At 34.7% G+C, this 23,730-nt stretch overlaps 1 protein-coding gene across 9 annotated transcripts in view; it reads right to left on the reverse strand.

Annotated features, from left to right (window-relative positions):
• The window catches only part of POLI (DNA polymerase iota), a 114,105-nt gene that overhangs the window by 79,381 nt on the left and 10,994 nt on the right, over positions 1-23,730 (reverse strand). For 7 of the 9 annotated variants that reach the window (XR_006354203.1, XR_006354202.1, XM_043978763.1 and 4 more), the window contains exons 5-8: positions 16,136-16,372; positions 13,971-14,149; positions 10,221-10,312; positions 6,739-6,869 (exon numbers count right to left, since the gene is read on the reverse strand). Coding sequence is in view for 7 of the 9 variants with exons in the window: in XM_043978763.1 (XP_043834698.1) it covers positions 6,739-6,869; positions 10,221-10,312; positions 13,971-14,149; positions 16,136-16,372 (639 nt within the window). In the remaining 2 variants the exon portion in view is untranslated. Of the gene's footprint in view, positions 1-1,595; positions 2,717-4,454; positions 4,661-6,738; positions 6,870-10,220; positions 10,313-13,970; positions 14,150-16,135; positions 16,373-23,730 lie in introns of those variants that run through there. The other 2 variants (XM_043978757.1, XM_043978756.1) reach the window with 1 other exon arrangement.

The raw sequence follows: 23,730 nt of genomic DNA on the forward strand, positions 1-23,730 counted from the left end.
ACAACAAAAAAAAATCATTTGGATAGTCATATGCATCCCTAAAAAGACTTTTCTTAAACTTAGTCATGGCCTATTTATATCCCTTCCTCTTTTATACCTATTCCAAAGTCATCCACAAGGTAGTTCTATCCACCATGACATATGATTGACTGAAAATTGATAATTATTGATCAAGTACATCTCATATGCTATTTTTATCACTTGTGCCACAACCAAGAGCTTAGATCAATATATTTTGGCTAGCTTAACTACCCTTTTAAACCCTGAAATCATCCATGGTGATAGATCACTTGAATGTCAAAAGGAAATTATTTGAAAGAAATTACATCCTCTATCAGCGTCTCTGATGAGTTTACCTTATAGAACTTTTAGCATTTAGAAAATTAAAAAAATTTTTAAATAAAGGACATCTATAGTAGAGCTTCAAATTGTTATAAAATGTTAAGAAGCCTTTATCATTCCTCCTATAATTTTCCTTTGTGTTATAAAGGGGAAAGGCCCTCAGTTACCACTGACTCCTTAAATTCTAAGGAGTCCAAACACAAAGTTATGGGCTTTTAAATGGAAGAATATTAGAGTCTTTTTTGTACTCACTTGTATGCATATTGCCTTGTAATCATTCTGAAGTTTTTTTCATGTCTATAGATTATTTCCATACAGACTGTAAAATCCTTAAGAGGGGACATGCTTGTCAATTCTTCTTTATCTCCTCCATATCCTTAAATACCACACTGTTTCCTAACCAGTGTTCCAGGATAATCTGATGGGCTATTAAGATACACTTATGTCACAAGCATGGTGTCCTTACTCTGCCAACTTTTGACCTGAAAGGGGAGGGTGAAGATGGTGATAACTGAGATGAAAATAATCATTTTTCTCATATTTGATGGAAAGGAGGTTCCATCTTCAAATATGTAACAAAAGCTATAGAAATATCACATCTATTCCCCCCCCCAGTCCTGTGTAAAAATGGCAAGCTAAAATTTCCCTTACCTACCATCTAGGTCAAAACAGGGGTTCTTACTTGTATACTGAAGTCCTAATGCCAGGATACCCTTAATCTTTTCCTATGGAGTCTTCACCTTTCGCCACCCACCTGCCCCACCCAGCCCAGTCAATAAAAGCTAGTTGAGGGGCAGCTAGGTGGTGCAGTGAATAAAGCACTGGCCCTGGATTCAGGAGGACCTGAGTTCAAATCCAGCCTCAGACACTTGATACTAGTTGTGTGATCCTGGGCAAGTCACTTAATTTTAACCCTCACTGCCCCGCAAAAAAAAAAAAAAAAGCTAGTTGAACCATTTGAACACATAGGGACTGGAACCATCTATTAAACATGAATATTTTTTGTCAACTTAAATTATGGAATATATGTTAGTTACTTGAGGTGAAGTCTAGTTTTTAATAAGTTGGTTGGAACTAAGGTTTTTCATGTTTTCATACCTCTCAGTGAGCTGAGATTCTTGGGCTGCTTCAAATGTCAAAAAGGAAACATTTATTGCAGTTTCTTAACTTCCTATAGCTCAGCATTATATGGGTATTTTAAATTTACATATGCATACATACAATTCCCAAATTTATGGAATATGTACTAATGCTGACCATGATATTCTTTTTATTGAAAATCTTCAATATAAAATAGCTTTAAAAATGAGAGGAAGATAATATTTTACATTATTACTTCTGCTATGAACACTTTTATGCTTTATGTAAGAGTTTACCTCTCTTTTGCTGTTTGTGCTTTATCTGGAATGTTTCATATTAGTCAGATTTCTACATTATTGAATACCTAATAAACAGTTTAATATCAAACACCTTAATAAGCTGTTAGACTGAGGGAAACATAACGTTGTTGCCATTTGCTTGGCATATTTTTAGATTTTTTTTTCCATTATGCTTACTCATGTACAGTTTGGAAAGAGGATCCTGTTCTTTTCCACTCAGCCAAAAGTTCTTTTTGAACATCTTCTGGTAATTCAAAAAAAACTGCAGGGTCAATGCCAGAAGGAAAAGTAATTTCCTCCTCCGCAGATTCTTGCTCTCTATTTTCTGTAAGATTGAGATGCTGAGAAACTGAACCTGTAACCTGCTTATGGCTATCTGCAGTGTGGTTTTTGGAAAAGAGTTGCTGACTTTGTAAGTTTGGGAAAGAATGGAATATAGACACAGCAGGGTTTGTATTTGAAAAATGGAATCCTTGTGATTCTTTAGGTCCTTGACTCATTCTTTCATCTCTCAACTCATTGTCTATATAGTGAGGCGAATCCTTTCGGCTAAACAGGTAAGTGGAACCACTGCTACTTAAACCTGATGTACCTGGTTCACTGGTAGATATAGAGGCTAACTGTTTGCTACTAGATAAATGATCTCTGGGATTTGAAACTATATCATGCATTTGTTTTGAAGAAAAGAAAGATAACACTCCTTTAGAGGCATGTAATGGACAACTCAAACTTCCCTTTCCTTGAATTTTTTCTCTAGTTTTCCCAGAAAGGATTTCTTCTTGAATATCTACTGGAAGTTGCTTAAAGACTTCATGATCAATGCCCTCAGGAAGTGAGTGAAATGGAAAATCATGAGTTTCTTTTTCTTTAGTAAAAGAAGTAGTATCTAATGGAGACTCTCCAGTTCTTATGCTTTCAATTCTTCCACTTGGTAGAAAATCCCAGTTTATTTCCTTGTCTTGTGAAAATTCTTCCATATGTGTATCTTTCATTTTCTAGAACATAAAAATTTAAAATATAAATATACAATCTAATAGACAAACTGCCCATGACACATCCATACTCATGCTAGGATGTGTCTGTTCATGTTAAGACATGAATTAATACATTACTCTAGATAAAAATCTGGGAGCATGCAGTTTTCCCCTAATAAGCTTCAAAACTCTCTGTGGTTAATTTCAAGTGCTAAGTATGATTAAAACATAGCAGTCTAGCTCTAACATCATGTAATTCTCACTTCACTAACCCTATGCCTCATGACCAATCATCCCAGGTAGGTGAATGACTAATGAGTGACATACTACAGATACCTAGATAGAACCAAAATTCTAAAGCTGGAAGGGGCCTTAGAGATCACTAAGTCTAACCCCTTCATTTTACAGATGAGGAGACTGAGACCCAGGGAAATTAAGTGATTTGTCCAAGGTCACTTTAAAGATAAGTCCCTGAACAGTGCAATAAGGATAGTTATTTGAGAAAATGACTACTCTGAAGAATAACAGAAACATCAGAGAAGAAAAACCATTAGTATGATATTTATCAAGATAACACAATTATCAATACATAAAGATAATTTCAAAAATTTATATTCTATATAACTTAAGGCTAATAATAATATTTTTTTTTAAATCTTGTCTTAAAAGTTATATAAACTCGAGGGCAGCTAGGTGGCAGCAATGAATAAAGCACTGGCCCTGGATTCAGGAGGACCTGAGTTCAAATCCACCCTCAGACACTAGACACTCATTAGTGTGTAACCCTGGACAAGTCACTTAACCCTCATTGCCCTGAAAAAAAAAACCAAAACACAAAAAACAAACAAAAAAGATAAAATCTCACTGAATTTTCTGTCTCCAGCACCACAATAGCACATAAGCAACTAGATATCACTAATATTTTTAAATTAAGTGCATACTTAAATTTATAACTTGCATAAGCTCATCACGTTAATAGATATTGTTTAATAAACCAGCTTTGAATGTTTGTTTTCATTTTTAAATTGTATTTTAAAATTACAAATTAATGTTTTAAAATAGTAAAATATTACAACAAACAATAAATCACTGCAAATTAAGAAGTGAATTGTGACAGCCTTATTCTAGATGTGAATCATATATTAAGATAGTATTTTTGTTAATCATTTCATTTTGGTTGTCATAGCTAAGGGCCAACAAATTATTATTGCATTTTTTAATCATCTGGAAATATCATTGACTTTTGCCAACTTTTACTATGTCGACTTTTTATATGAGTGTCCTTACAATAGTCAATCTATAAAAATGCTGCTTTTAGAACTCAATAAAATGTCAGGGTCATGGTTAAGTGATTTAAGTGTTTTAATGAAAATTCATTTGCCTTCTGCTAATACTAAATGGATGTCTATGGAAATGGAAATTAAAAGGCCTTACTTTTTAAGCCTATTTCATAATATCCAATACTGCCTAAAAACATTCCTGCTTCCAAAATTATCCAACTTTCTCTACTGTTTATATTATACACTGTATAACAATGTATGTGATCAACAATGGCACAAGTGTTGTATTTCTAGATTGGATGAATATTTAATGTCAAAAATCATATGCATGATATTCTAATAAGAAAATAACATATGGGAATATAAATGAATAAAAACGCAATCCACAGAAAGCAGCACACAGCACCAGAGCTGGACTCTCTTGACCGCAGATACACACTCTAAACAACCCCATTTATTTCCCCAAACCCTGCACTTACATAAGTGCGCTTGCCAGAGTGTGAAGTTGTTGATGATGATGGTGTTAAATAAAATTCAATAGATCCTTTCTTAGAGGTAGGTAGTGATTTAAGATTGGAGAAGCACACACTTAGAAGGGTTAGGTGAAATGGCATCTTCACGTTTACCATATTTCGAAATAGTTTCATAAGTATATCAACCATTGGGGTCATAACATCATAATTTCCTAAATGAATTATTTAAAAGAGGTAAGAAAAATAAATGCATTTATGTGAATTATTACAATCAAGAGCTTATTTGTGAATAAGATAGATTTAAAGCACTGATAAAAATCAAGAAAACAAAACCTGGTATATACATATAACTGAGATATCTCACAACAATTACATGGAAAGCCAAATAGATCATACGTAGTATTTAAATCCTAAAATTGCCAAGAGCTTCAGCAGGTTTCACAAAAGAAAAAAAAAAGGATTTGTGATCACTTTTAGAACAAGCTAAAGTTACTGATTATAACAGAAACTAGAAATGATACAGTGCCAAAGAATAAGCAATTCTGACCCCTCTGAATTGGGAAAGCCTTTTTAACTGTTTTGTGTTTAAGTTTCATTATCTGAAAAAGAGAAAATAATTAGTTTGACATTTTCTAATGAAAAGTAGGCTGCCGGCACAACCCCCACTTGCCGATTTAGTCACTTAAGACTTTCTGAACCTCAGGTTCCTTCCCTGTATGACAATGATAATAATGCCTGTGGTATCTGACTCACAGGGTTGTTGTGAGAGTCAAAAGAAATAATGGACATATCAGAGAATTCTGCAAAATAGTAAAAGTATTATATAAATATTTGGTATTATCAACGTTACTGATGAAGAAGAGTGGTAGTCCCTTCGTTCCTGTAAGGATTATTCACCTTGTCTTGATTCCCCACTGGTTCTATTGCTATCTTTAAACTGATCACCTTGGGAGTAAAATTAGCCCATATCTAAAGATAACAGCAGGAAATCTAATTAATAAGTCTCACCATTAAGTCTTTCTAAAATATTTGGAAGGTTAAAAGGCCTCAAGGGAGGACATGAAAAGTCTAATGAGCTGCTAGATAATTTTCATACATAATATGATTGATTATTATGACTACCATAATTTCTGTTTGTATGGAACTTAAGGTTTACAAACTGCTTTCCTCACAACCTTATCACAACCTCACAACCCCCTGAGAGGTAGGTAGTAACACATCATTATTCCTGTTTTTCAGGTAAGGAAACTAAGACTTTGAGCAGTGAAGTCACTAGCCTAAAAGGTCATGAAGCCTACTCATTGGCAATATTTGAACCAGATCACCTGAATGGCAAGTCTAGTGCTCTTTGCATATTTCCTCTAACATTTGGCTTATTCTAGAGAATCCTAAAATGAAAGTAAATATTTAAAGCTGCTTAGTTAGCCTACAAGCTCTCCACATTTGAAAACATCTTCTTGCTCCCTGGCATAGGTAACACCAGGATACAACCTATGACAGGGTTCCCCTTGATCCCTGCCCAAAACTCTCTTCTACAATCTACTACTACAAAAACATTTGATGCTCTGAGGTCAGCTTGAGTCCTGAAATGACCAAACAGTCAGTCACATAGTTACTGCTAAAGAAACCCATGAGAGCAAAGGATGGAAAAAGCCCTTAGGTTTTTTTTAAATATAGGGAATTACTCTTTTTAACTATTTTGTTTAAAAATGATTACATCTTAGGGGCAGCTAGATGGCGCAGTGCATAGAGCACCGGCCCTGGAGTCAGGAGTACCTGGGTTCAAATCCGGCCTCAGACACTTGACACTCACTAGCTGTGTGACCCTGGGCAAGTCACTTAACCCCAATTGCCTCACTTAAAAAAAAAAAATGATTACATCTTTAAGGATATTTCTTAACTATAATTTAAAGAAAAGGTGTTTTACATGATTCTCTAGTTCAGTTGTGGGACTAAAAGGGGATAACAACAGGTTATACTTGTGGCATAGTTCTACTTCAATATTTAATTGTTGTTAAAAATTCAAATGGCAGGGGCAGCTAGGTGGCGCAGTGGATAAATTGCTGGCCCTGGATTCAGGAGGACCTGAGTTCAAATTCTGCCTCAGACACTTGACATTTACTAGCTGTGTGACCCTGGGTAAGTCACTTAACCCTCATTGCCCCACCCCACCCCAAATTCAAATGACATTTTGTACTACTGAATTTCTCAAAACAGTAAAATTAAACTCATGTAAAAGTCTATTCATAACAAAGAAAGAATTAAAGAAATCAATAAAATGAGCCCATACCTGTCCCTAACTTCTGAATTACATGAGATGGGATAGGACACTGACGACTCTCACGGTTAAAATGTCGGTCAGATGAAAACCGACGGATGATTAATCTTATTGTATGTGGCTTCCTTCCATCTTTGCATACTCTGAAAATAAGGAAGCATAATACTTAGGAATTTCTAAATAACACACAGTAGCACCTCACTTAATTTTGGAAGTCTCTTATCTATGAAACTGCAACTGTCTACAACATAGCCAAGAACCAGCAACAAAAAGAATTATCGCAAAGTCCATATACTCATAGGACAGCCCCTCAAGCTCTCACTCAGAATCTACTTAAGTTTAATTTAAACGTAATAATTCTAACAAGCTTGATTATCTGCATTCCCAGACTACAGCAAATTAGAAGCAAGGCATTCAAATAGCACTGCTACTGTAATGTACTCTAAGACAAGTGACAGAGGAGAAAGCACCTAATGAGGAAGGAAGCAAATAAATTTTTAAAAGCACATACACAGGGGCAGTTAGGTGGTGCAGTGGATAGAGCACCAGCCCTGGAGTCAAGAGGACCTGAGTTCCAATATGATCTCAGACACTTAACGTTTACTAGCTGTGTGACCCTGGGCAAGTCATTTAACCCCAATTGCCTTGCCAAAACAAACAAACAAACAAACAAAAAAACACAAAAACCAAAAAAATGTATACTATTTAAGAGCCAGTTAATTACTACATAAATAGCCCTAGATACTTTTAAGGACATTGCTGTAAAAATGGAATATACTAGTTATGACCCTGACTCATAAATGAAGGATTAAACTATGTTCATTAAACTCAATTTAAGAAGGCAGGTAAATGTATAACATTAGAAAGATTTCTAATAAAATTGGTCAAAAACAACAACAAAATAGCTTTGGCATTTAAAGGCATACATTTCAATTATTTGGAAATTTAATTTAGAATACCTCGTTCCTGAGGGAAAAAATCCTGATAATGAATTTTTCTTTCTACTCTACAAAAAAACACATTTTAATCTCTTTGACATTTTTTCTAGAGATGATAAGCCAATCAGAATGAACAAGAATAGTATACACTTTTAAAAACTTGCTTAAATTGAGCATTTTTAGCTGGAAACTTAATGAGAACACTCATAAATATCTAAGAAACAACTATTTATTTTTTTATTTTTTTAGTGAGGCAATTGGGGTTAAGTGACTTGCCCAGGGTCACACAGCTAGTAAGTGTTAAGTGTCTGAGGCCGGATTTGAACTCAGGTACTCCTGACTCCAGGGCCAGTGCTCTATCCACTGTGCCATCTAGCTGCCCCGCACCTATTTATTTTTAATTGTTTTTTCACTGAACTTCCTAATAAGTATTACTTTGTTTACTCATAACAGAATAACAATATTTTTATTTTTCTATAAACATATCAATAATTAAAATAATATCTTACAGTTAAATATATTCTAATAAAAAATTCAACTAATTATGGCAATAATCTTCTCCAAGTCCGAGGATAGAAATAATTTTAAACTATCCAGGTCACAAAGTATTAAAAAAAATGTATTAAAAAACATGATGTTGTAAACAATCATTCTGGCTCCTAAAAGACAGATGAAATATTAGATGCTTTTAAATCGCCACTTATATAGTATTTATCACCAAAAACTTAAGCATTTTAAAAAGCGTTAGATTTCAGAAGGATCAAAAGAGGAAGAAACTACTATTATTTTAAGGAATTTATCCTAAGATTTTTCCCTTTTAAGGGAAGTATAAGAAATCCATGAATTTCCAACATCTTTAATTACACACACTGAAACTATTTCCTGATCTTTACATAAAAAAGATTTGCAGCTTCATGTACCATCCTTTCCTTTTGTTCTACGAGGAATGTGGAAATGCTTATTTTATTCTATTTTGTTCACAGTTCAGAATGAAAAATAAAATTCTTTAGCGGATGGGTAGAGCGTAGGCGTCTTCACATGGTCAAGCTGTTCAATTCCAGTTCTGTGGAAATGGCTAATGGCCAGTTCTGTGAGTGGCAGACAATAAGAAAGCCATATTTCTGTGCTTTCCCTGCCACCCACGATTGTTCATAAAAGTCAGGGAGTTTAAAATAACCTTGGATTTGGATACAATGATTTGCATGACCCAATTCCACAGTAGTCTTCCCAGGAACAGGCTGAGTCATAACCCTGGAGCTGGGTAATACTAATCTGTCCTCAGCTGACTGTATCACTCTAAGCTGCATGGGTATGCTGAACAGATGAGAATCTTGCTTCAAGTGGTGGGGGAAACTAGATAAATTCAACTTTGGGGGCTCACAGTCAACCCTCAACTGTCTCTTCAATCACAGCCTCTCTGCCTTTACCTACAGGATTTTTTGTTGCTGAATTCTTCCTTCAGTCCAAAGTACCACTATGGTTTATACCCCACAAACCTCTAGTAGAGAAAATCCAATCAGAGAGTTGGGGGTTGGGTTAGGAAAGGAACAATTTTCTAGACAATGTATAGAAGTGTATCTGATAGCAAATGGGTTGGAAGGCTGAATTTAATTTGCCAACCCTATGGTCTCAGAAGCAACTCATAAATTCATATTTTTATACTTATACAGTCCCAGTCAAACTTTCATATAACCTTATTCACTCAAAGTTAACCATTACCTTCTTTTATCATACTCTTACAATGTTAGTCTGAAAAGAGGTAGGATGGGGCTATAAACTGGAAGAATAAGCTTCAAAACACTGTATATTCATCTCCTTAATTTGCTTTTATTTTTTTTATAATTTTTTTTTTTTTTTGCAGGCAACGGAGGTAAAGTGACCCGCCCACGGTCACACAGCTAGCAAGTGTCAAGTGTCCGAGGCCGGACCTGAACTCAGGCACTCCTGAATCCAGGGCCGGTGCCTAACCACTGTGCCATCTAGCTGCCCCCTTGGTTTTTTTTATAATTTTTTTTTTATTTCCTTAATTTGCTTTTAAGCAGGAATGAATATACATCTTCCAAGAGAGATTTAGAAAAAGACTGCTAGATTAGAGCAGACCCAGTGACCTAACTTCCCTAAATCCTGATCCCTACATAACCCTTTCCCTTTTCTTGAAGCAGAAGCAAATGGTGATACTTTCTTTAGTTTTGGTGAGTGGAAGGCAAAGTGATTGTCACAGAAAAAAAATTTCATATTCTTCCTTATTATCAAATAACAGATCAAGGGATTCTTCAGGATAGGCAGCTGACTGCCAGTCCTTTTAAGAGCCATGGTATATCTACCAAGTTACTAAATTCTAAGTAATAGAAGTTAAAAAAAGAAAGGAAAAAAACCTTATAAAAATGAATATATGATTGCTCTCATTAGTATATCATAGAAATTCTACAGTTAATTTATCTTTTAATTTTTAGCCTCCAGCTTAATTTACAACTTATAAAAAGAGAGTATCAATTATCCTTTCAATGTACAGTATACATGATATAAACAAGATAACTCAGCAAGAAGGCAAATCACCTGTTCAAAAGACTAGCAAGTAGTTCTTCAATTTTTTTTTTAGCTTCCACTTCTGATGAGCACTTTTTAAAGGAATCTTCTTCACTAAAGGACTACCAAAATATACACAAATGTTAAAGGATTATTTCACACTCTGATAAACAATTTCTACTCTTAGAATACATATCAAACTTCCAAACAGCAGTTTCTTCATCTATAAAATAAGGGATTGAAGTAGATTGCCTAAAAGTTATCTTCCAGCTCAAAATCTACAATTTTATGTTCCTAAATAAGGGCACTTATATAAATTCCTTACTAATATCTATCAGACTTTAAATATTAATTCCTTAGGTTTAGTTATATTTAGTTGTATTTTAGCACTTTTTTTTAAAATCCAATTAGCATCCTTATTAAGAGTAATATGCTTTTCTGGAAACCATTCTGGAATTGTAGTTAGGAAAGCTGATTAGATAACATGTTGAAATACAAGCCTTTTAGAATCTTACTGGAATGCTAGGGCTCCACTTTTAGTTCCAACCCTACTATGACTTCAGGAAAGCTCTGCTTCAATTTCAGTAAAATGAAGGTGATGATATCCTTCCCTTCTTACTTCATAACAGGCTGCTGTGACTTAAGATAACTTCATTCAACAAATAGTTATTAAGTGCCTACTAAACAGAAAGCAGAGTATGATTGATCGAGGGCAATAAAATGAGGCATGGGCCACAAGAAATTTAAAATCTAGGAGGAAAGACAAGGTATATACATAAATAACTGAGTAGCTGAGATTAAATAAAATAAATAGATTATGGGAAAGTGAGTAAGGTAAGACCAGAAAGATAGGTTGGAGCCATTTTGTGGAGGAACTTGAGTGCCAGGCAATAAGGTTTAGAATGGTACACATGGGAAAAAGGGAGTCAATGAAGGTATGTGAACAGTAATGATAACAGACTTTATAGTTTATAAAGCACTTTCCTCAAAATAACTCTGTGAGGTAAGTAGTACAAACCAATTTTATATATTTAAAAGCATGAACTCCCTTTGAGAAGTTAATAATATGTATACAATCAAGCAGCTAGTAAATGACAGGCAGGACTTAGATCCAAAAACACTGTTGTGTTTTGTTGTGGTTGGTTGTTTTTTTTTTCCTTCTCACTATATCATGTTGCTTCTCTGTGTAGAGTGACACAATAACGTCTGTATAGAAAGACTGATCTGAAATAGTGCATAGGAAAAATTAAATGGGGAAGAAATCATATATGGCAAGAGCAGCTTAGTTAACTTTTGTAACAGACCAGGCAAGGTGATATGGACTAGGATTGTGGAGATGGCAAACAAGGATGGCCTCAAAAGCCATTTCATGGCTAGAAGCCCTTCCATCACAACTTGTGGAACATAAGCTTTTTAGAATCAGCAATTGACTTGTTTTACTTTTGTATTCCCAATGCCTTGTGTTATACTGGGAACTTAGAAGATGTGTGCTGAGTTTAACTGAATGAACTGGGAAGGTAAAGAAGAGAAACAAATAAAAATTGGCACAGAAGTTGTCTAAAAGAATGGTGGTCCCATTAACAGAAATACAGAAGTCAGAAAGATTAGATTTGGAGATGAAGATAATCAGTTTTAATATGGACTTGTACTACTAATAGGATAATGAGTTAGATAACCTTTAAGGTCTTTTCCAGTGCTAGGACTCTATGAGTCTCACGTTGAACATGTTAAATTTAAACAGCAAGATGGAAACTGAGGTCTAGAGTGAGCTGAAGATAAAGACTTGTAAGTCATTCGTTGGGTTTGATGTTACCACAGCCCCAACAGTCAATAAGATCACTAAGAGAAAGAGAAGAGAAACAGACTAGGGACAAAATCCTGGGAAAAGATAAGGTATGAAGAAGAAAGGAATAAACAAAGATTTTCGGGCGTCACTCCAGAAGTAGCTGTAGGAGAGGACAGGTTGTAATAGTGAGGCAAAGGACAACAAATGAGAAATGTCACTGGATTTGGCAATTTAGAGGTCAACAGTGACATAAGAAGTTTTTGTAGAGTAGAGGAAAATTAAGCAATTGCATGGAGTTGAGGAATGAGTAGTTCATAATCATTTGTGGAAGGCACCAGAGGGATACCCAGAGTGTTCTTCGATAAGCTTGCAAGGCAAGGGACAAGGGAATATAAGACAGTGAGTGTGATCAGTATGAAGAAAGAAAGGAGGGGCAATGACTAGATAACATGAAGAGTTATAGAAGAGTGAAGAAAAGTCAGAGGATACCTGAGCATCTTTATAGGTAAAAGAGATAGAGTCAATGGATAAAAGAAACTCAAAATGTTTGAAAAAGTATGGATAAAGAAAGGTCCTGGAGGTGGGAAGGAAATGAACTAGGGCAAAGTAAGAGGAGTAGACCTTAGGATGGAAGCTTCCTCTGAAACAGGAGGGAAGGAAGAGAACAAATGGAAAGTCAAGGAATTTCAAAGGTGGCCTTCATCTCAGAAAAGTTTGGGAGGTAATCTACAGAGGGTAGAAGTTAGGAGTGGGTTAGAGACATGAAGAGAGTAAAATAGGTTTGGAAAAGCACTTTAGAGAATCTGATATGGAGTTAGTTAACACTGAATAAAGACTGTCACACAACAGAAGATAAATAACTGAAGAATGTTTAGATATTAAAAAACAAAGCCTGAATTAAACTTAGGTAAGGCACACTCACAAAAAAGGAATTTACCTAAGGATTTCATCATGCAAGTGGATGAAAAGATTAAGAATTTGTAATAGTTTCCCCAGTTGTTCATGCTCTTAACATTTACACTATACTGCTAATAATTTAATCTTCACGCCATGCAAAATGTTTTCCCCTGGGTCAGCTAGGTGGCACAGTAGATAAAACATTGGCCCTGGATTCAGGAGGACCTAAGGTCAAATCCAGCCTCAGACACCTGGCATTTACTAGCTATGTGACCCTGGGCAAGTCACTTAACCCTTATTGCTCTGCCAAAAAAAAATTTTCCCCCTAGATATTTTTTACTTTTCAATTTCGTAAATGAGGTCTTTTTCATCCTTCTTCCTTTCAGTTTCCTTTTGGATATGAAAATTATTGTTTTTACATGGAATTCATTCAACTGTAGCAAAACTTCTTTTCCTTATATCTCATTTTATGATGTCAAAACCAAGTAAAAATACACATATATATTTATAGAATATTAATATATTAATAATAAGAACTAACATTTATATAATGCTTACTATGTACCAGGCATTATGCTAAATGCTTTAAATTATTATCTCATTTGATGAATATATCAATTTAGCAGCACGTCCATCACCCTTCATCATTCCCATCTTCCTAAGAAATAACTCACTTTCTAAGTATATATATTATAAAACACTAAGTCTTCATAGAATTGATTTTGGATTATTTAAAAATACTGTGTTAAATGTTTATCAGCAATGTACAGTATAACTAAGTAAAGCTATATTACAAGATTAGAAATTCAAAACTTAATTTTGTCTTTTGTGCACATGAAAATTGGCTGCATTTTATTCAAGCTAGTTTTATAAAATAGTTGTACATTATCTTCGATTTTAAAATAATTATTAAGCATATTTAAGAAATCATAATTTTATGAAGAAAGGATTGTTTGGTTAACTAATGAAATTAGAAAAGTTTAGTTGTGACAGACCAAAAATCTTAAAATTTTAAAAATTTAAAACTATACAGATAGTTTTCAAAACTATTTCTTTCATTCTGAAGAGTTGTATAGCACTTTAGATGAAATATTCACCTGAGGTGGTCCTGAGGGAGTCACAGGGGAGTTATCTTCTCCAAAGCTGAGCTTCTGTATACGCTGAGCAACTGAAATTCCTAGTTCTTTCTCTAGTATCTCAGGTGAAAAGGTCTGGAGATCATGGACACTATTGATACCCAATGATTCAAGGCGTTTGGTAGTTTTGTAGCCAATACCTGGGTGATAAGAAAAAGATGAAGTAATGCAATACTTCATATACAGATAAAATTAACAAGGATTACATAATTAATCATTTAAGCTTTTTAATTTTAGTACAGAAATTTCCAAAGACCAAACTCATTCTAAATTAGGCTGTAGTTCTGGAGAATAGGAGAATAGGAACTATGTTTCCTTGCCAGAGTTCAGTACACTGCTACCATAATTGTTATTTTAAGTGTTTGTTAAATGAAATGAAACTTTTAAATAACACTGAGGAGGGGCAGCTAGTTGGCACAGTGGATAAAGCACCAGCCTTGGATTCAGGAGGACCTGAGTTCAAATCCAGCCTCAGACACTTACTAGCTGTGTGACCCTGGGCAAGTCACTTAACCCTCATTGCCCCACAAAAAAAAATTTAATGAGGAACTCAAAGAGCTTTTGTAAATGTGTATGTAGCAATATCTGCCATATTCGATATTAAAACTGATCATTTAAAAAATACTCACTTAAAATAACAAATCCACTTCATGTTAGCATAAATAGCATGGTTTTTGTAAAAAGAATTACCATATTTTTCAAAACAATAAAAATTAATGAGAAGAGTGTCACTGTTTTGCATTTTTTGCATGTCTGGCTTTATAGAAGCCATCTGGATTCTCTAATGTGCTCCTGCATTCAATCTGTGGCAAAATGATGCTTTGGTTAAAGTATATGAAAAAACTCTGGCCTCACAAAGCTATGTAGATGGAAAAGGAAGGAATATTTTAATAGGAAAATAACATTAGTATTAATATTATGAAAATAGTTTTGGGGACAGCTAGGTAGCACAGTGGATAAAGCACTGGCCCTGGATTCAGGAGGACTTGAGGTCAAATTTGGCCCAGACATTTAACACTTACTACCTGTGTGACTCTGGGCAAGTCACTTATCCCTCATTGCCCCCCCCCCCCAAAATAGTCTTAACTTCAGTGACCACACCCCCGTCCCAGGGTTCTTGGACCACATTTTGACAACCATTACAGGACATGATCTCTGAGGATCCTTCCCATTCTAAGTCTATAATCCTACGGTCATATATTTGGTAGTCTTAAATATCTAAAGGGAAGGTAGGGGATGTAGCTGATAGAGTGCTGGGCCTGGAGTGAGGAAGGGTCTTCTTCCTGATTTCAAATCTAGCCTCAGACAAGTCACTTAATCCTATTTGCCTCAGTTCCTCATCCGTAAAATGAGCTGGAGAAGGTAACAGAAAACCACTCTAATATCTTTGCCAAGAAAACTCCAAATGGGGTCACAAAGAGTCAGACATGACTGAAAAATGACTTAACAACAAAAATATCTAGAAAACAAATAGGTTCCAAGAAATAAACATAAAAGGGAAGGCCTTAAAACAAAACAAATGCCACCAAGTTGAAACTCTGACATTTGTTCATTTCACTTCAAGAGAAACTCCTTCTGCCCTTACTTAGAATATTACTCTTATTTTAAGAAAAAATTTAATAAGTTTGTTTTATCAACCAATGGCATTCAGAACTAGTAAATTAGAAAGGAAAGCTGCTGGGGACACACAAACTGAAAGTAGCTGATAACAAGTGACCAGTCAACAATAAAAGACATAAAAAATGTAAAAAGCAGAACCATGAATTAAAAAAAAAAAATGAAGCAGGCTGTGGCCATTTAGTTTGGGAGCAAGGATATCAATATATTATAATAATTACTATAATAAAGTGACTAAGTTTAACCAAATTTGTATGTTTCATATTTATATGAATTTAAAGCTAATACTTTTATTGATCATCTAAAGCAATAGCAATCAATTTAGAAATTATCCCCATATTTCCTATGTATTTAATAGGGGCTGAAATTGGAAGTTTACTTATTTTTTTTCCAAATAAGTGGATCAAGTGAAGAAGAATCCTAGTATAAGCATGAAATACATTGTAATTTCTGAAAAGCAATAAAATACAAATAAAGTAAATACCTCTAAAAAAATCCATCTTTCTTACCAGGCATTTGCTTTATGTGGTCCAAACTACGAATGAGATCTTGACAACTTTCAGGCATTAAAACTGTTTGTTGATTTGGTTTAAAGGTACCAGAAACCAATTTGGACAGCAGTTTATTAGAAGCCACTCCAGCGCAGCCTGTGAGACCCAGCTGATTAAAAATGGCTTCTCTCATCTCTGCCGCAATCTGAGATCCAATGAGTAATCTCACATGCAAAATGTCATTTAGATTTACAGCTATAAAAACAACATAAATGGTTAAATGTTAAATAAACAGTCAGAAAGGGGATGGGAAGCCATCTCCCTCATTGAGTCTATACTTTTTTCCCTCATATGGTCACACGGTCTTTTTGTCTTTGTTGCTCACAGGGTTGTTATAAGTCAAATAGTGATACTATCATCTCATTTCAAGCAGCTATAACATTGTTAATATATTCTGTGTATGTTCAATAAATCATAAACAAATGGTTAATATGATATAAAAAAGAGAAGAAAACTAAATATTTAGTATCAAAAATGAAAAGGATAAATATATCACTGATGAAGATGAAATTAAAGCAATTATTAGGAGTTTTTTGCCTAGTTATATGCCAATAAATTTAACAATTTTAGTGAAATGGAAAATACTTACAAAAATATTAACTGTCTAGGTTAACAGAAGGGGAAACAGAATATTCAAATAAACATGTTTTAGAAAAAAGAAACTAAACAGACCATAAATGAGCTTCCTAAGAAAAAAATCATCAAGAGCAAATAGATTTACAAGTGAATTCTACCAAACATTTAAAGATTAACTGATTCCAATATTAAATAAATTATCTGGAATAATAGGCAAAGAAGGAGTCCTACTAAGTTCCTTTTATGAAACAAATATAGTGCTGATACCTAACCCAGAAAGAACAAAAACAGAGAAAGAAAATTATAGATCAATTTCACTAATGAATATGGATGCAAAAATGGTAAATAAAATACTGGCTAGGAGATTACAATAATATATAACAGATTAATGAAGGGATGGTTTAACATAAGGAAAACTATTAACATAATTGATTATATTAATAATAAAAGTAACAAAAATCATATGATATCGGTAGATGCAGAAAAAACTTTTGACAAAATATAATATTCATTCCTATTAAAAATACTTGAAAGCATAGGTATAAAAGGAATTTTCCTTAATAATAAGCATCTACCTAAAATCATAAGCATTATTTGTTTTTTGTTTTGTTCATAAAAGTATTTTATTATTTTCCAGTTACATGTAGAGAAAGTTTTCAACATTTGTTTTTATAAGATTACTAGTTTCAAATTTTTCTCCCTCCCTCCCCGACCTCTCTCCTCCCCCCAAGACAGCAAGCAATCTGATATGTTGTATATGTACAATCACATTAAACATATTTCTGCATTAGTCATGCTGTATAAGAAGAATCAGAGCAAAAAGGAAAAACCTCAACCCCCTCCCCCGCAAAAAATAGAAATAGTATGGTTCAATCTGCATCTAGAACTATGGAATCTACCTGTAGATTGAAGCAAGCATTATTTGTAATGGGGATAAGCTAGAAGCCTTCCTAATAAGATCAGGTGGTGAAACAAGGATGTCTATTATCACCAATTTTATTTAATACTGTATTAGAAATGTTAGGAATAGCAGTCTAAGAGAAGAAAAAGAAATTTAAGGAATCAGAATGGGCAATCAGGTAATAAAACTATCTCTTTTTGCAGAAAATATGATGATATACTTGGAAAATCCTAGAGATTCAACTAAAGAGTTAGTTGAAATAATAATTTTAGCAATATAGTAGGATATAAAACAAATCCAAATAAATCTTTAACACTTCTATATCCTACAAAATCCTGCAGGAAGAGATAGCAAGAGATACCCATTTAAAATAACCATGGGGGGGGCAGCTAGGTGGTGCAGTAGTGGATAGAGCACTAGCCCTACAGTCAGGAGTACCTGAGTTCAAAGCCGGCTTCAGACACTTAACACTTACTAGCTGTGTGACCCTGGGCAAGTCACTTAACCCCAATTGCCTCACTTAAAAAAAATGTTTAAAATAACCATGGACAGAATACAATACACAGGAATGTATCTGTCAAAACAAACCAAGGAACTACATGAACATAATTATAAAACACTTTTTACACAAATAAATATTAGTTGTTCATGGGTGGGCAGAGTCAATGTAATAAAAATGACAATTCTACCTAAAATTACCAAAAATTATTTTAATGAGCTGGAAAAAAATAACAAAATTTATAAGGAAGAACAAAAGGTCAAGAATATCAAAGGAGCAGGTGCAGCTAGGTGGCGCAGTGGATAAAGTACCGGCCCTGGATTTAGGAGGACCTGAGTTCAAATCCGAGCTCAGACACTTGACACTTAGTAGCTGTGTGACCCTGGCAAGTCACAACCCCCATTGTCCCCAAAAAAAAGAAAGAAAAAAAGAAAGAATATCAAAGGAATTAAAGGGGGAAAATGTAAAGGAAGAATTTATCAGTATCAGATCTTAAACTGTGTTATAGGCAGTAATTATCATGCCTATCTGGTATTAGTTAAGAAAAAGAAAGGTGGATCAGTATGAAAGAGTAAACATAAAATACATAGCAGTAAATTATGATTGTGCTTGACAAATGTAAAGATTTAAGCTTTGGGAATAAGAATTCACTACTGGGTAAAAATTGTTGGGAAAACTGGAAAGCAGCCTGACAGAAACCAGGTATTGTTAAGCACTGTTAAGGGATCCCCTTGTCTTTCTAAGTTGCCATATTTTCCAGAAACACTGTCCTCGGAGTATGCAGGAGGCCCTGAATGTGTCAAGGACAAAGCTCCCCCTAAGCTGACACAAATAATTGTCACACTCCAAGCTAGACTTCCTGTGACCTTGGGAGGCAAGACAGGCACCACCCAGTCTGTGCCAGGCTGGGATAATGCTTATGCAGCTGGGGTCCTTTGCAGATAAGGGGACCCTCCTATCTTCATAGTCTAGCAGTTCCTAAGGGAAAAGAATGAAGCTTTTGCCATTGCCCTGCTTTGGAAGGGGTTACTGTACCTTTTTGCTACTATACTATGCCCCTTCCTCTTTTTTTCCTCCTTCTTTTGTCATACTATCATAAATATACAAACTTCAGAGTAAGGATTGTGAATCCTTTAGGTTCCACATGCATGTTCACTTCTCTTATAATAAACCTAGTTTTCATACAAGTCTCATGACAAGGATTGTTCTTGATAGTATAGACCAATATCTTACACCATTTACAAAGGTACGGTCAAAATGGATACATGACTTAGAAATAAAAGGAGATGATATAAACAAATTCAGAGAAATTGAAACATTATTACTTAGACATAGATAAGAGTAGAATTTATGAAGAACAAATAGAAAGCATGATGGGATGGAAAATAGATAATTCTGATTACAATAAAAAGGTTTTGTACATATAAAACCAACATAGCCAAGATTAGAATGAAGTAAAAAAATTGGGGAAGAAATTTTACAGTTTCTTAGATAAAGGTCTTATGTTTCAAATATATAGGGAACTTTAGTCAAATTTGTAAGAATATGAGGGCTACATAAACCAAGGAGAAATACTATAAACTGGCATGGCCCTATAAAGTTACTGTCAAAAGGTTAAAGCCCTAAATGAACTTAGCCTTGTATAAAATGCTAAAAATAATTTTTAAATTAGCTTTTTAGGAGCTAATGGTGTTTCAGACAACTAACAAGGAAGTTCTAGGTCTTCTTTAAGGGTGAGATTTCCCTTCATCAAGAAGAAAGCAGAATTACTTGACTATTTTGTTTCTGTTTCTCCAAAAAATAGGAAAAGGTAAAACAGATATGGCTCAAAGGTAACTGAAACATAAAGTTGAGTAAGAGGCCACCTAGGCATTTAAATTCAAATCTCCAGGTACAGAAATAAAATATCCTAATGATTAAAAGATCTTTCAGAAGTGATTCCAGAACAATTGTTAGTAATTTTTGAATTATGGAAGAAGATGATAAGCCAGATGATAAGCAACTATTTTGAATAAGGAAAAAATGGGGTCTTGAAACTATAGGTTGATGTCAGCAGCAAAATTTGAGAATGTATCATACAGATGAATTGTTGGCATTTAAAAAAGAAAGCAGGGCTACCATGGGTTCACTAACAATAAGTAATATCAAACTTAAGTAGTTTTTTGATAACTACCTGCAGATCAGAAGAACTGCACATATAATCTAGGTTTCAGGAATAAAATACACAATATGATGATGATGAAGTGTAACCTTGTGGAAAAAATTAATAAATATTCTTATTTTGTCTGACCTGGCCCTTCTATTAGAGCTAATTGTCTCCCCATGCTGGGGAGAAGGGTTTGGGGGGGGTGGTTAGGATTCTGATGCTGACAGGGCAGGCTGATACTCAGGTAGATTCAGAGCTAGGTATAAGAGGCAGAGGACAGAGCACTGTGCCTGGAGTCAGGAAGACCTGAATTCAAATCCAGCCTCAGACACTTAACTAGTTATGTAACCCTGGGCAAGTCACTTAACTTCTGTTTGCCTTAATTCATTAGAGAAGAAAATGGCAAACCACTCCAGTATCTTTGCCAAGAAAACCCCATGGACAACTATGGTCCATGGAATGAAGAAGAGGCAGATACAACTGAACAACAACAAAATACTTAGATGAATGAATTGACCTTGACCTACCAAAAAAATGCATCATTGAATGCATATGCTAATTTTGTCACAATACATATTTTAAATGATAATTATAGTATTTCAAATTATCAAGAATAAGTTTTGTTTGTTTGTTTGTTTTGTAGGCAATGGGGGTTAAGTGACTTGCCCAGGGTCACACAGCTAGTAAGTGTCAAGTGTCTGAGGCCAGATTTGAACTCAGGTACTCCTGAATCCAGGGCCGGCGCTTTAACCACTGCGCCATCTAGCTGCCCCAAGAATAACAGTTTTAAAAATTATTTTATATAGAAAAAGCATAAGGCTACAGCTATTTGTATAACATATACATTTTCATAGAAGGTTTTCATAGGAAGACATTTTAATCAACAATCATTTATATATTTCCTTTTCTTTTCTTTTCTGTGGTGGGGCAATGAGGTTTAAGTGATTTGCCCAAGGTCATACAGCTAGGAAGTGTCAAGTGTCTGAGGCTGCATTTGAACTCAGTCCTCCTGAATCCAGGGCCAGTGCTTTATCCACTGTGCCACCTACCTGCCCCCATTTGTATATTTTTAAATTTAATTTTATTTACTTTTTGTTACTTTTTAAGTTCTAAACTGTCTCCTTCCCTCTCTCCCCATGCTGCACCAGCTATAGATAACAGAAAGCTAGGAATAACAAATATCAAGATTAAGAAAGATTGCAACAATTCAGAAGTGGTAAACTAACAAGATGGAAAGTCAACTAAGATATAAAAGTGATTAAAATAACAAGATGTGGGGGCAGCTAGGTGGCGCAGTAGATAAAGCACCGACCCTGGATTCAGGAGTACCTGGGTTCAAATCTGGCCTCAGACACTTGACACTTACTAGCTGTGTGACCCTGGGCAAGTCACTTAACCCCCATTGCCGCACCAAAAAAACAAAAATAACAAGATGTAAAATCTTGCTCTTGGGTTCAAAAACAGGATGGGAAATACTATGTTTAGCACCAGTTTGTAAGTAAAATATCTAGGGCTTTTAGCTGTCTACTAAGCCACTGTAAACAATGTGAATTACTTCCAGAAAAATCTAATACAATTTGGAACTATATTAACATATAGTAACAAGAACAAAGGAAGTTTCACATAACATCAGAGTTGGAGAGTACCTCAAGAGTCATAAATGTTCGGCAGTTTTCTGATGAAGAAATCAAAGCTATCTATTGCCATATAAAAAAATGCTCTAAATCACTACTGATTAGAGAGATGCAAATTAAAACAACTCTGAGGTACCACCTGACACCTATCAGATTGGTTAATATGACAAAAAAGGAAAATAATAAATGTTGGAGAAGCTGTGGGAAAATTGGAACACTAATGCATTATTGGTGGAGCTGTGAACTGATTCAACCATTCTGGAGAGCAATTTGGAATTATGCCCAAAGGGCTATAAAGCTGTGCATACCCTTTGACCCAGCAATACCACTTTTGGGTCTTTTTTCCAAAGAAAGCATTAAAAAGGGAAAAGGACCCACATGTACAAAAATATTTATAGCTGTTCTTTTTGTGGTGGCAAGGAATTGGAAATTATGGGGCTGCCCATCAATTGGGGAATGGCTGAACAAGTTGTAGTATATGAATGTAATGGAATTCTATTGTGCTGTAAGAAACAATGAGCAGGAGGAGTTCAGAGAAATCTGGAAGGACTTGCATGAACTGATGATGAGTGAGATGAGCAGAACCAGAAGGACATTGTACACAGTATCATCAACATTATGTGTTGATCAACTGTGATAGACTATATACTTCTCACCAATACAACAGTACAAGAAAGTTCCAAAAGACTCATGATGGAAAAGGTTCTCCAAATCCAGGAAAAAAAAAAGAACTGTGAATATGGATGCTGATTGAACCATACTATTTCTTTTGTTTTTGGTGCTGTTGTTTTTTCCCTTTTGAGGTTTTTCCTTTTTGCTATGATTCTTCTCTTATAACATGATTAATGCGGAAATATCTTTAATATTATTATACATATATAACCTATACCAGATTTCTTGATGTCTTGTGGAAGGGGAGGGGAGGGAGGGAGAAAAATTTGAAATTGGAAATCCTATAAAAACAAATGTTGAAAACCATCTCTCCATGTAACTGGAAAACAATAAAATACTTTTATTAAAAAGAAAAAAAGAGTCATACATGTTCTTTGTAAAGAACCCTACTAATGGCAAACCCATTTCCTGAGGCAGCCCACTATAGATTGGATAGCTATTTTCTTCTTATATGGAATCAAATTCACTTTGCGTCTTCAATCCTTTGCTCCTAATTCTGTCCTCTGAGGTCATTCTCAAAAAAGTGTGATATGAAAATACTTTGAATGCTTAAAGACACCTATCATTTTCCTGCAGGGAAGGCAGGTTGAAATTAACTACTCTTATAATGTGGGACTTTGAGCAACCATAAAGAAACATGAAAGATCAGATATCTAGAGAAGAGGGGGTGGTATTAAGAGACTGGAGAAGGCCCCAAAAAGGAAAATAGAAGGAAACCAAAGACATACTTAATCTATTTTGAAAATTCTGCCTTTCTGAACACAGATTGAAGTATGCTATTTTGCGCTTTCTTTTTTTTTTTACTTGAGTCTTTTTATGTAAAATGACTAATATGGTAATGTTTTACATAATTGCACATGTATAACCTATACTGATTGCTTGCAACGTTGGGGAGGGGGGAGAATAGGGAGTGAGGGAATGAGAGAGGCATAGAATTTGGAACTCAAAACTTTAAATAAACAAATGAAAGAAAAAAAAAAAGAAAATTCTGCCTTTAGTCAGGCCCGGTATGGGAATGATACAGTGAAGGGAAATGAAAAAGAACTCCCTTGAAGGAAAGGATGTTAGCACATTAACTCTTTTGAAACTGGGACAGAGAAGCAGTGTGTAACTTCTGAAAACAGT

This window comes from Dromiciops gliroides, chromosome 1 (assembly GCF_019393635.1).
Source record: "Dromiciops gliroides isolate mDroGli1 chromosome 1, mDroGli1.pri, whole genome shotgun sequence".
In the NCBI taxonomy this organism is placed as follows: Eukaryota; Metazoa; Chordata; class Mammalia; order Microbiotheria; family Microbiotheriidae; genus Dromiciops; species Dromiciops gliroides.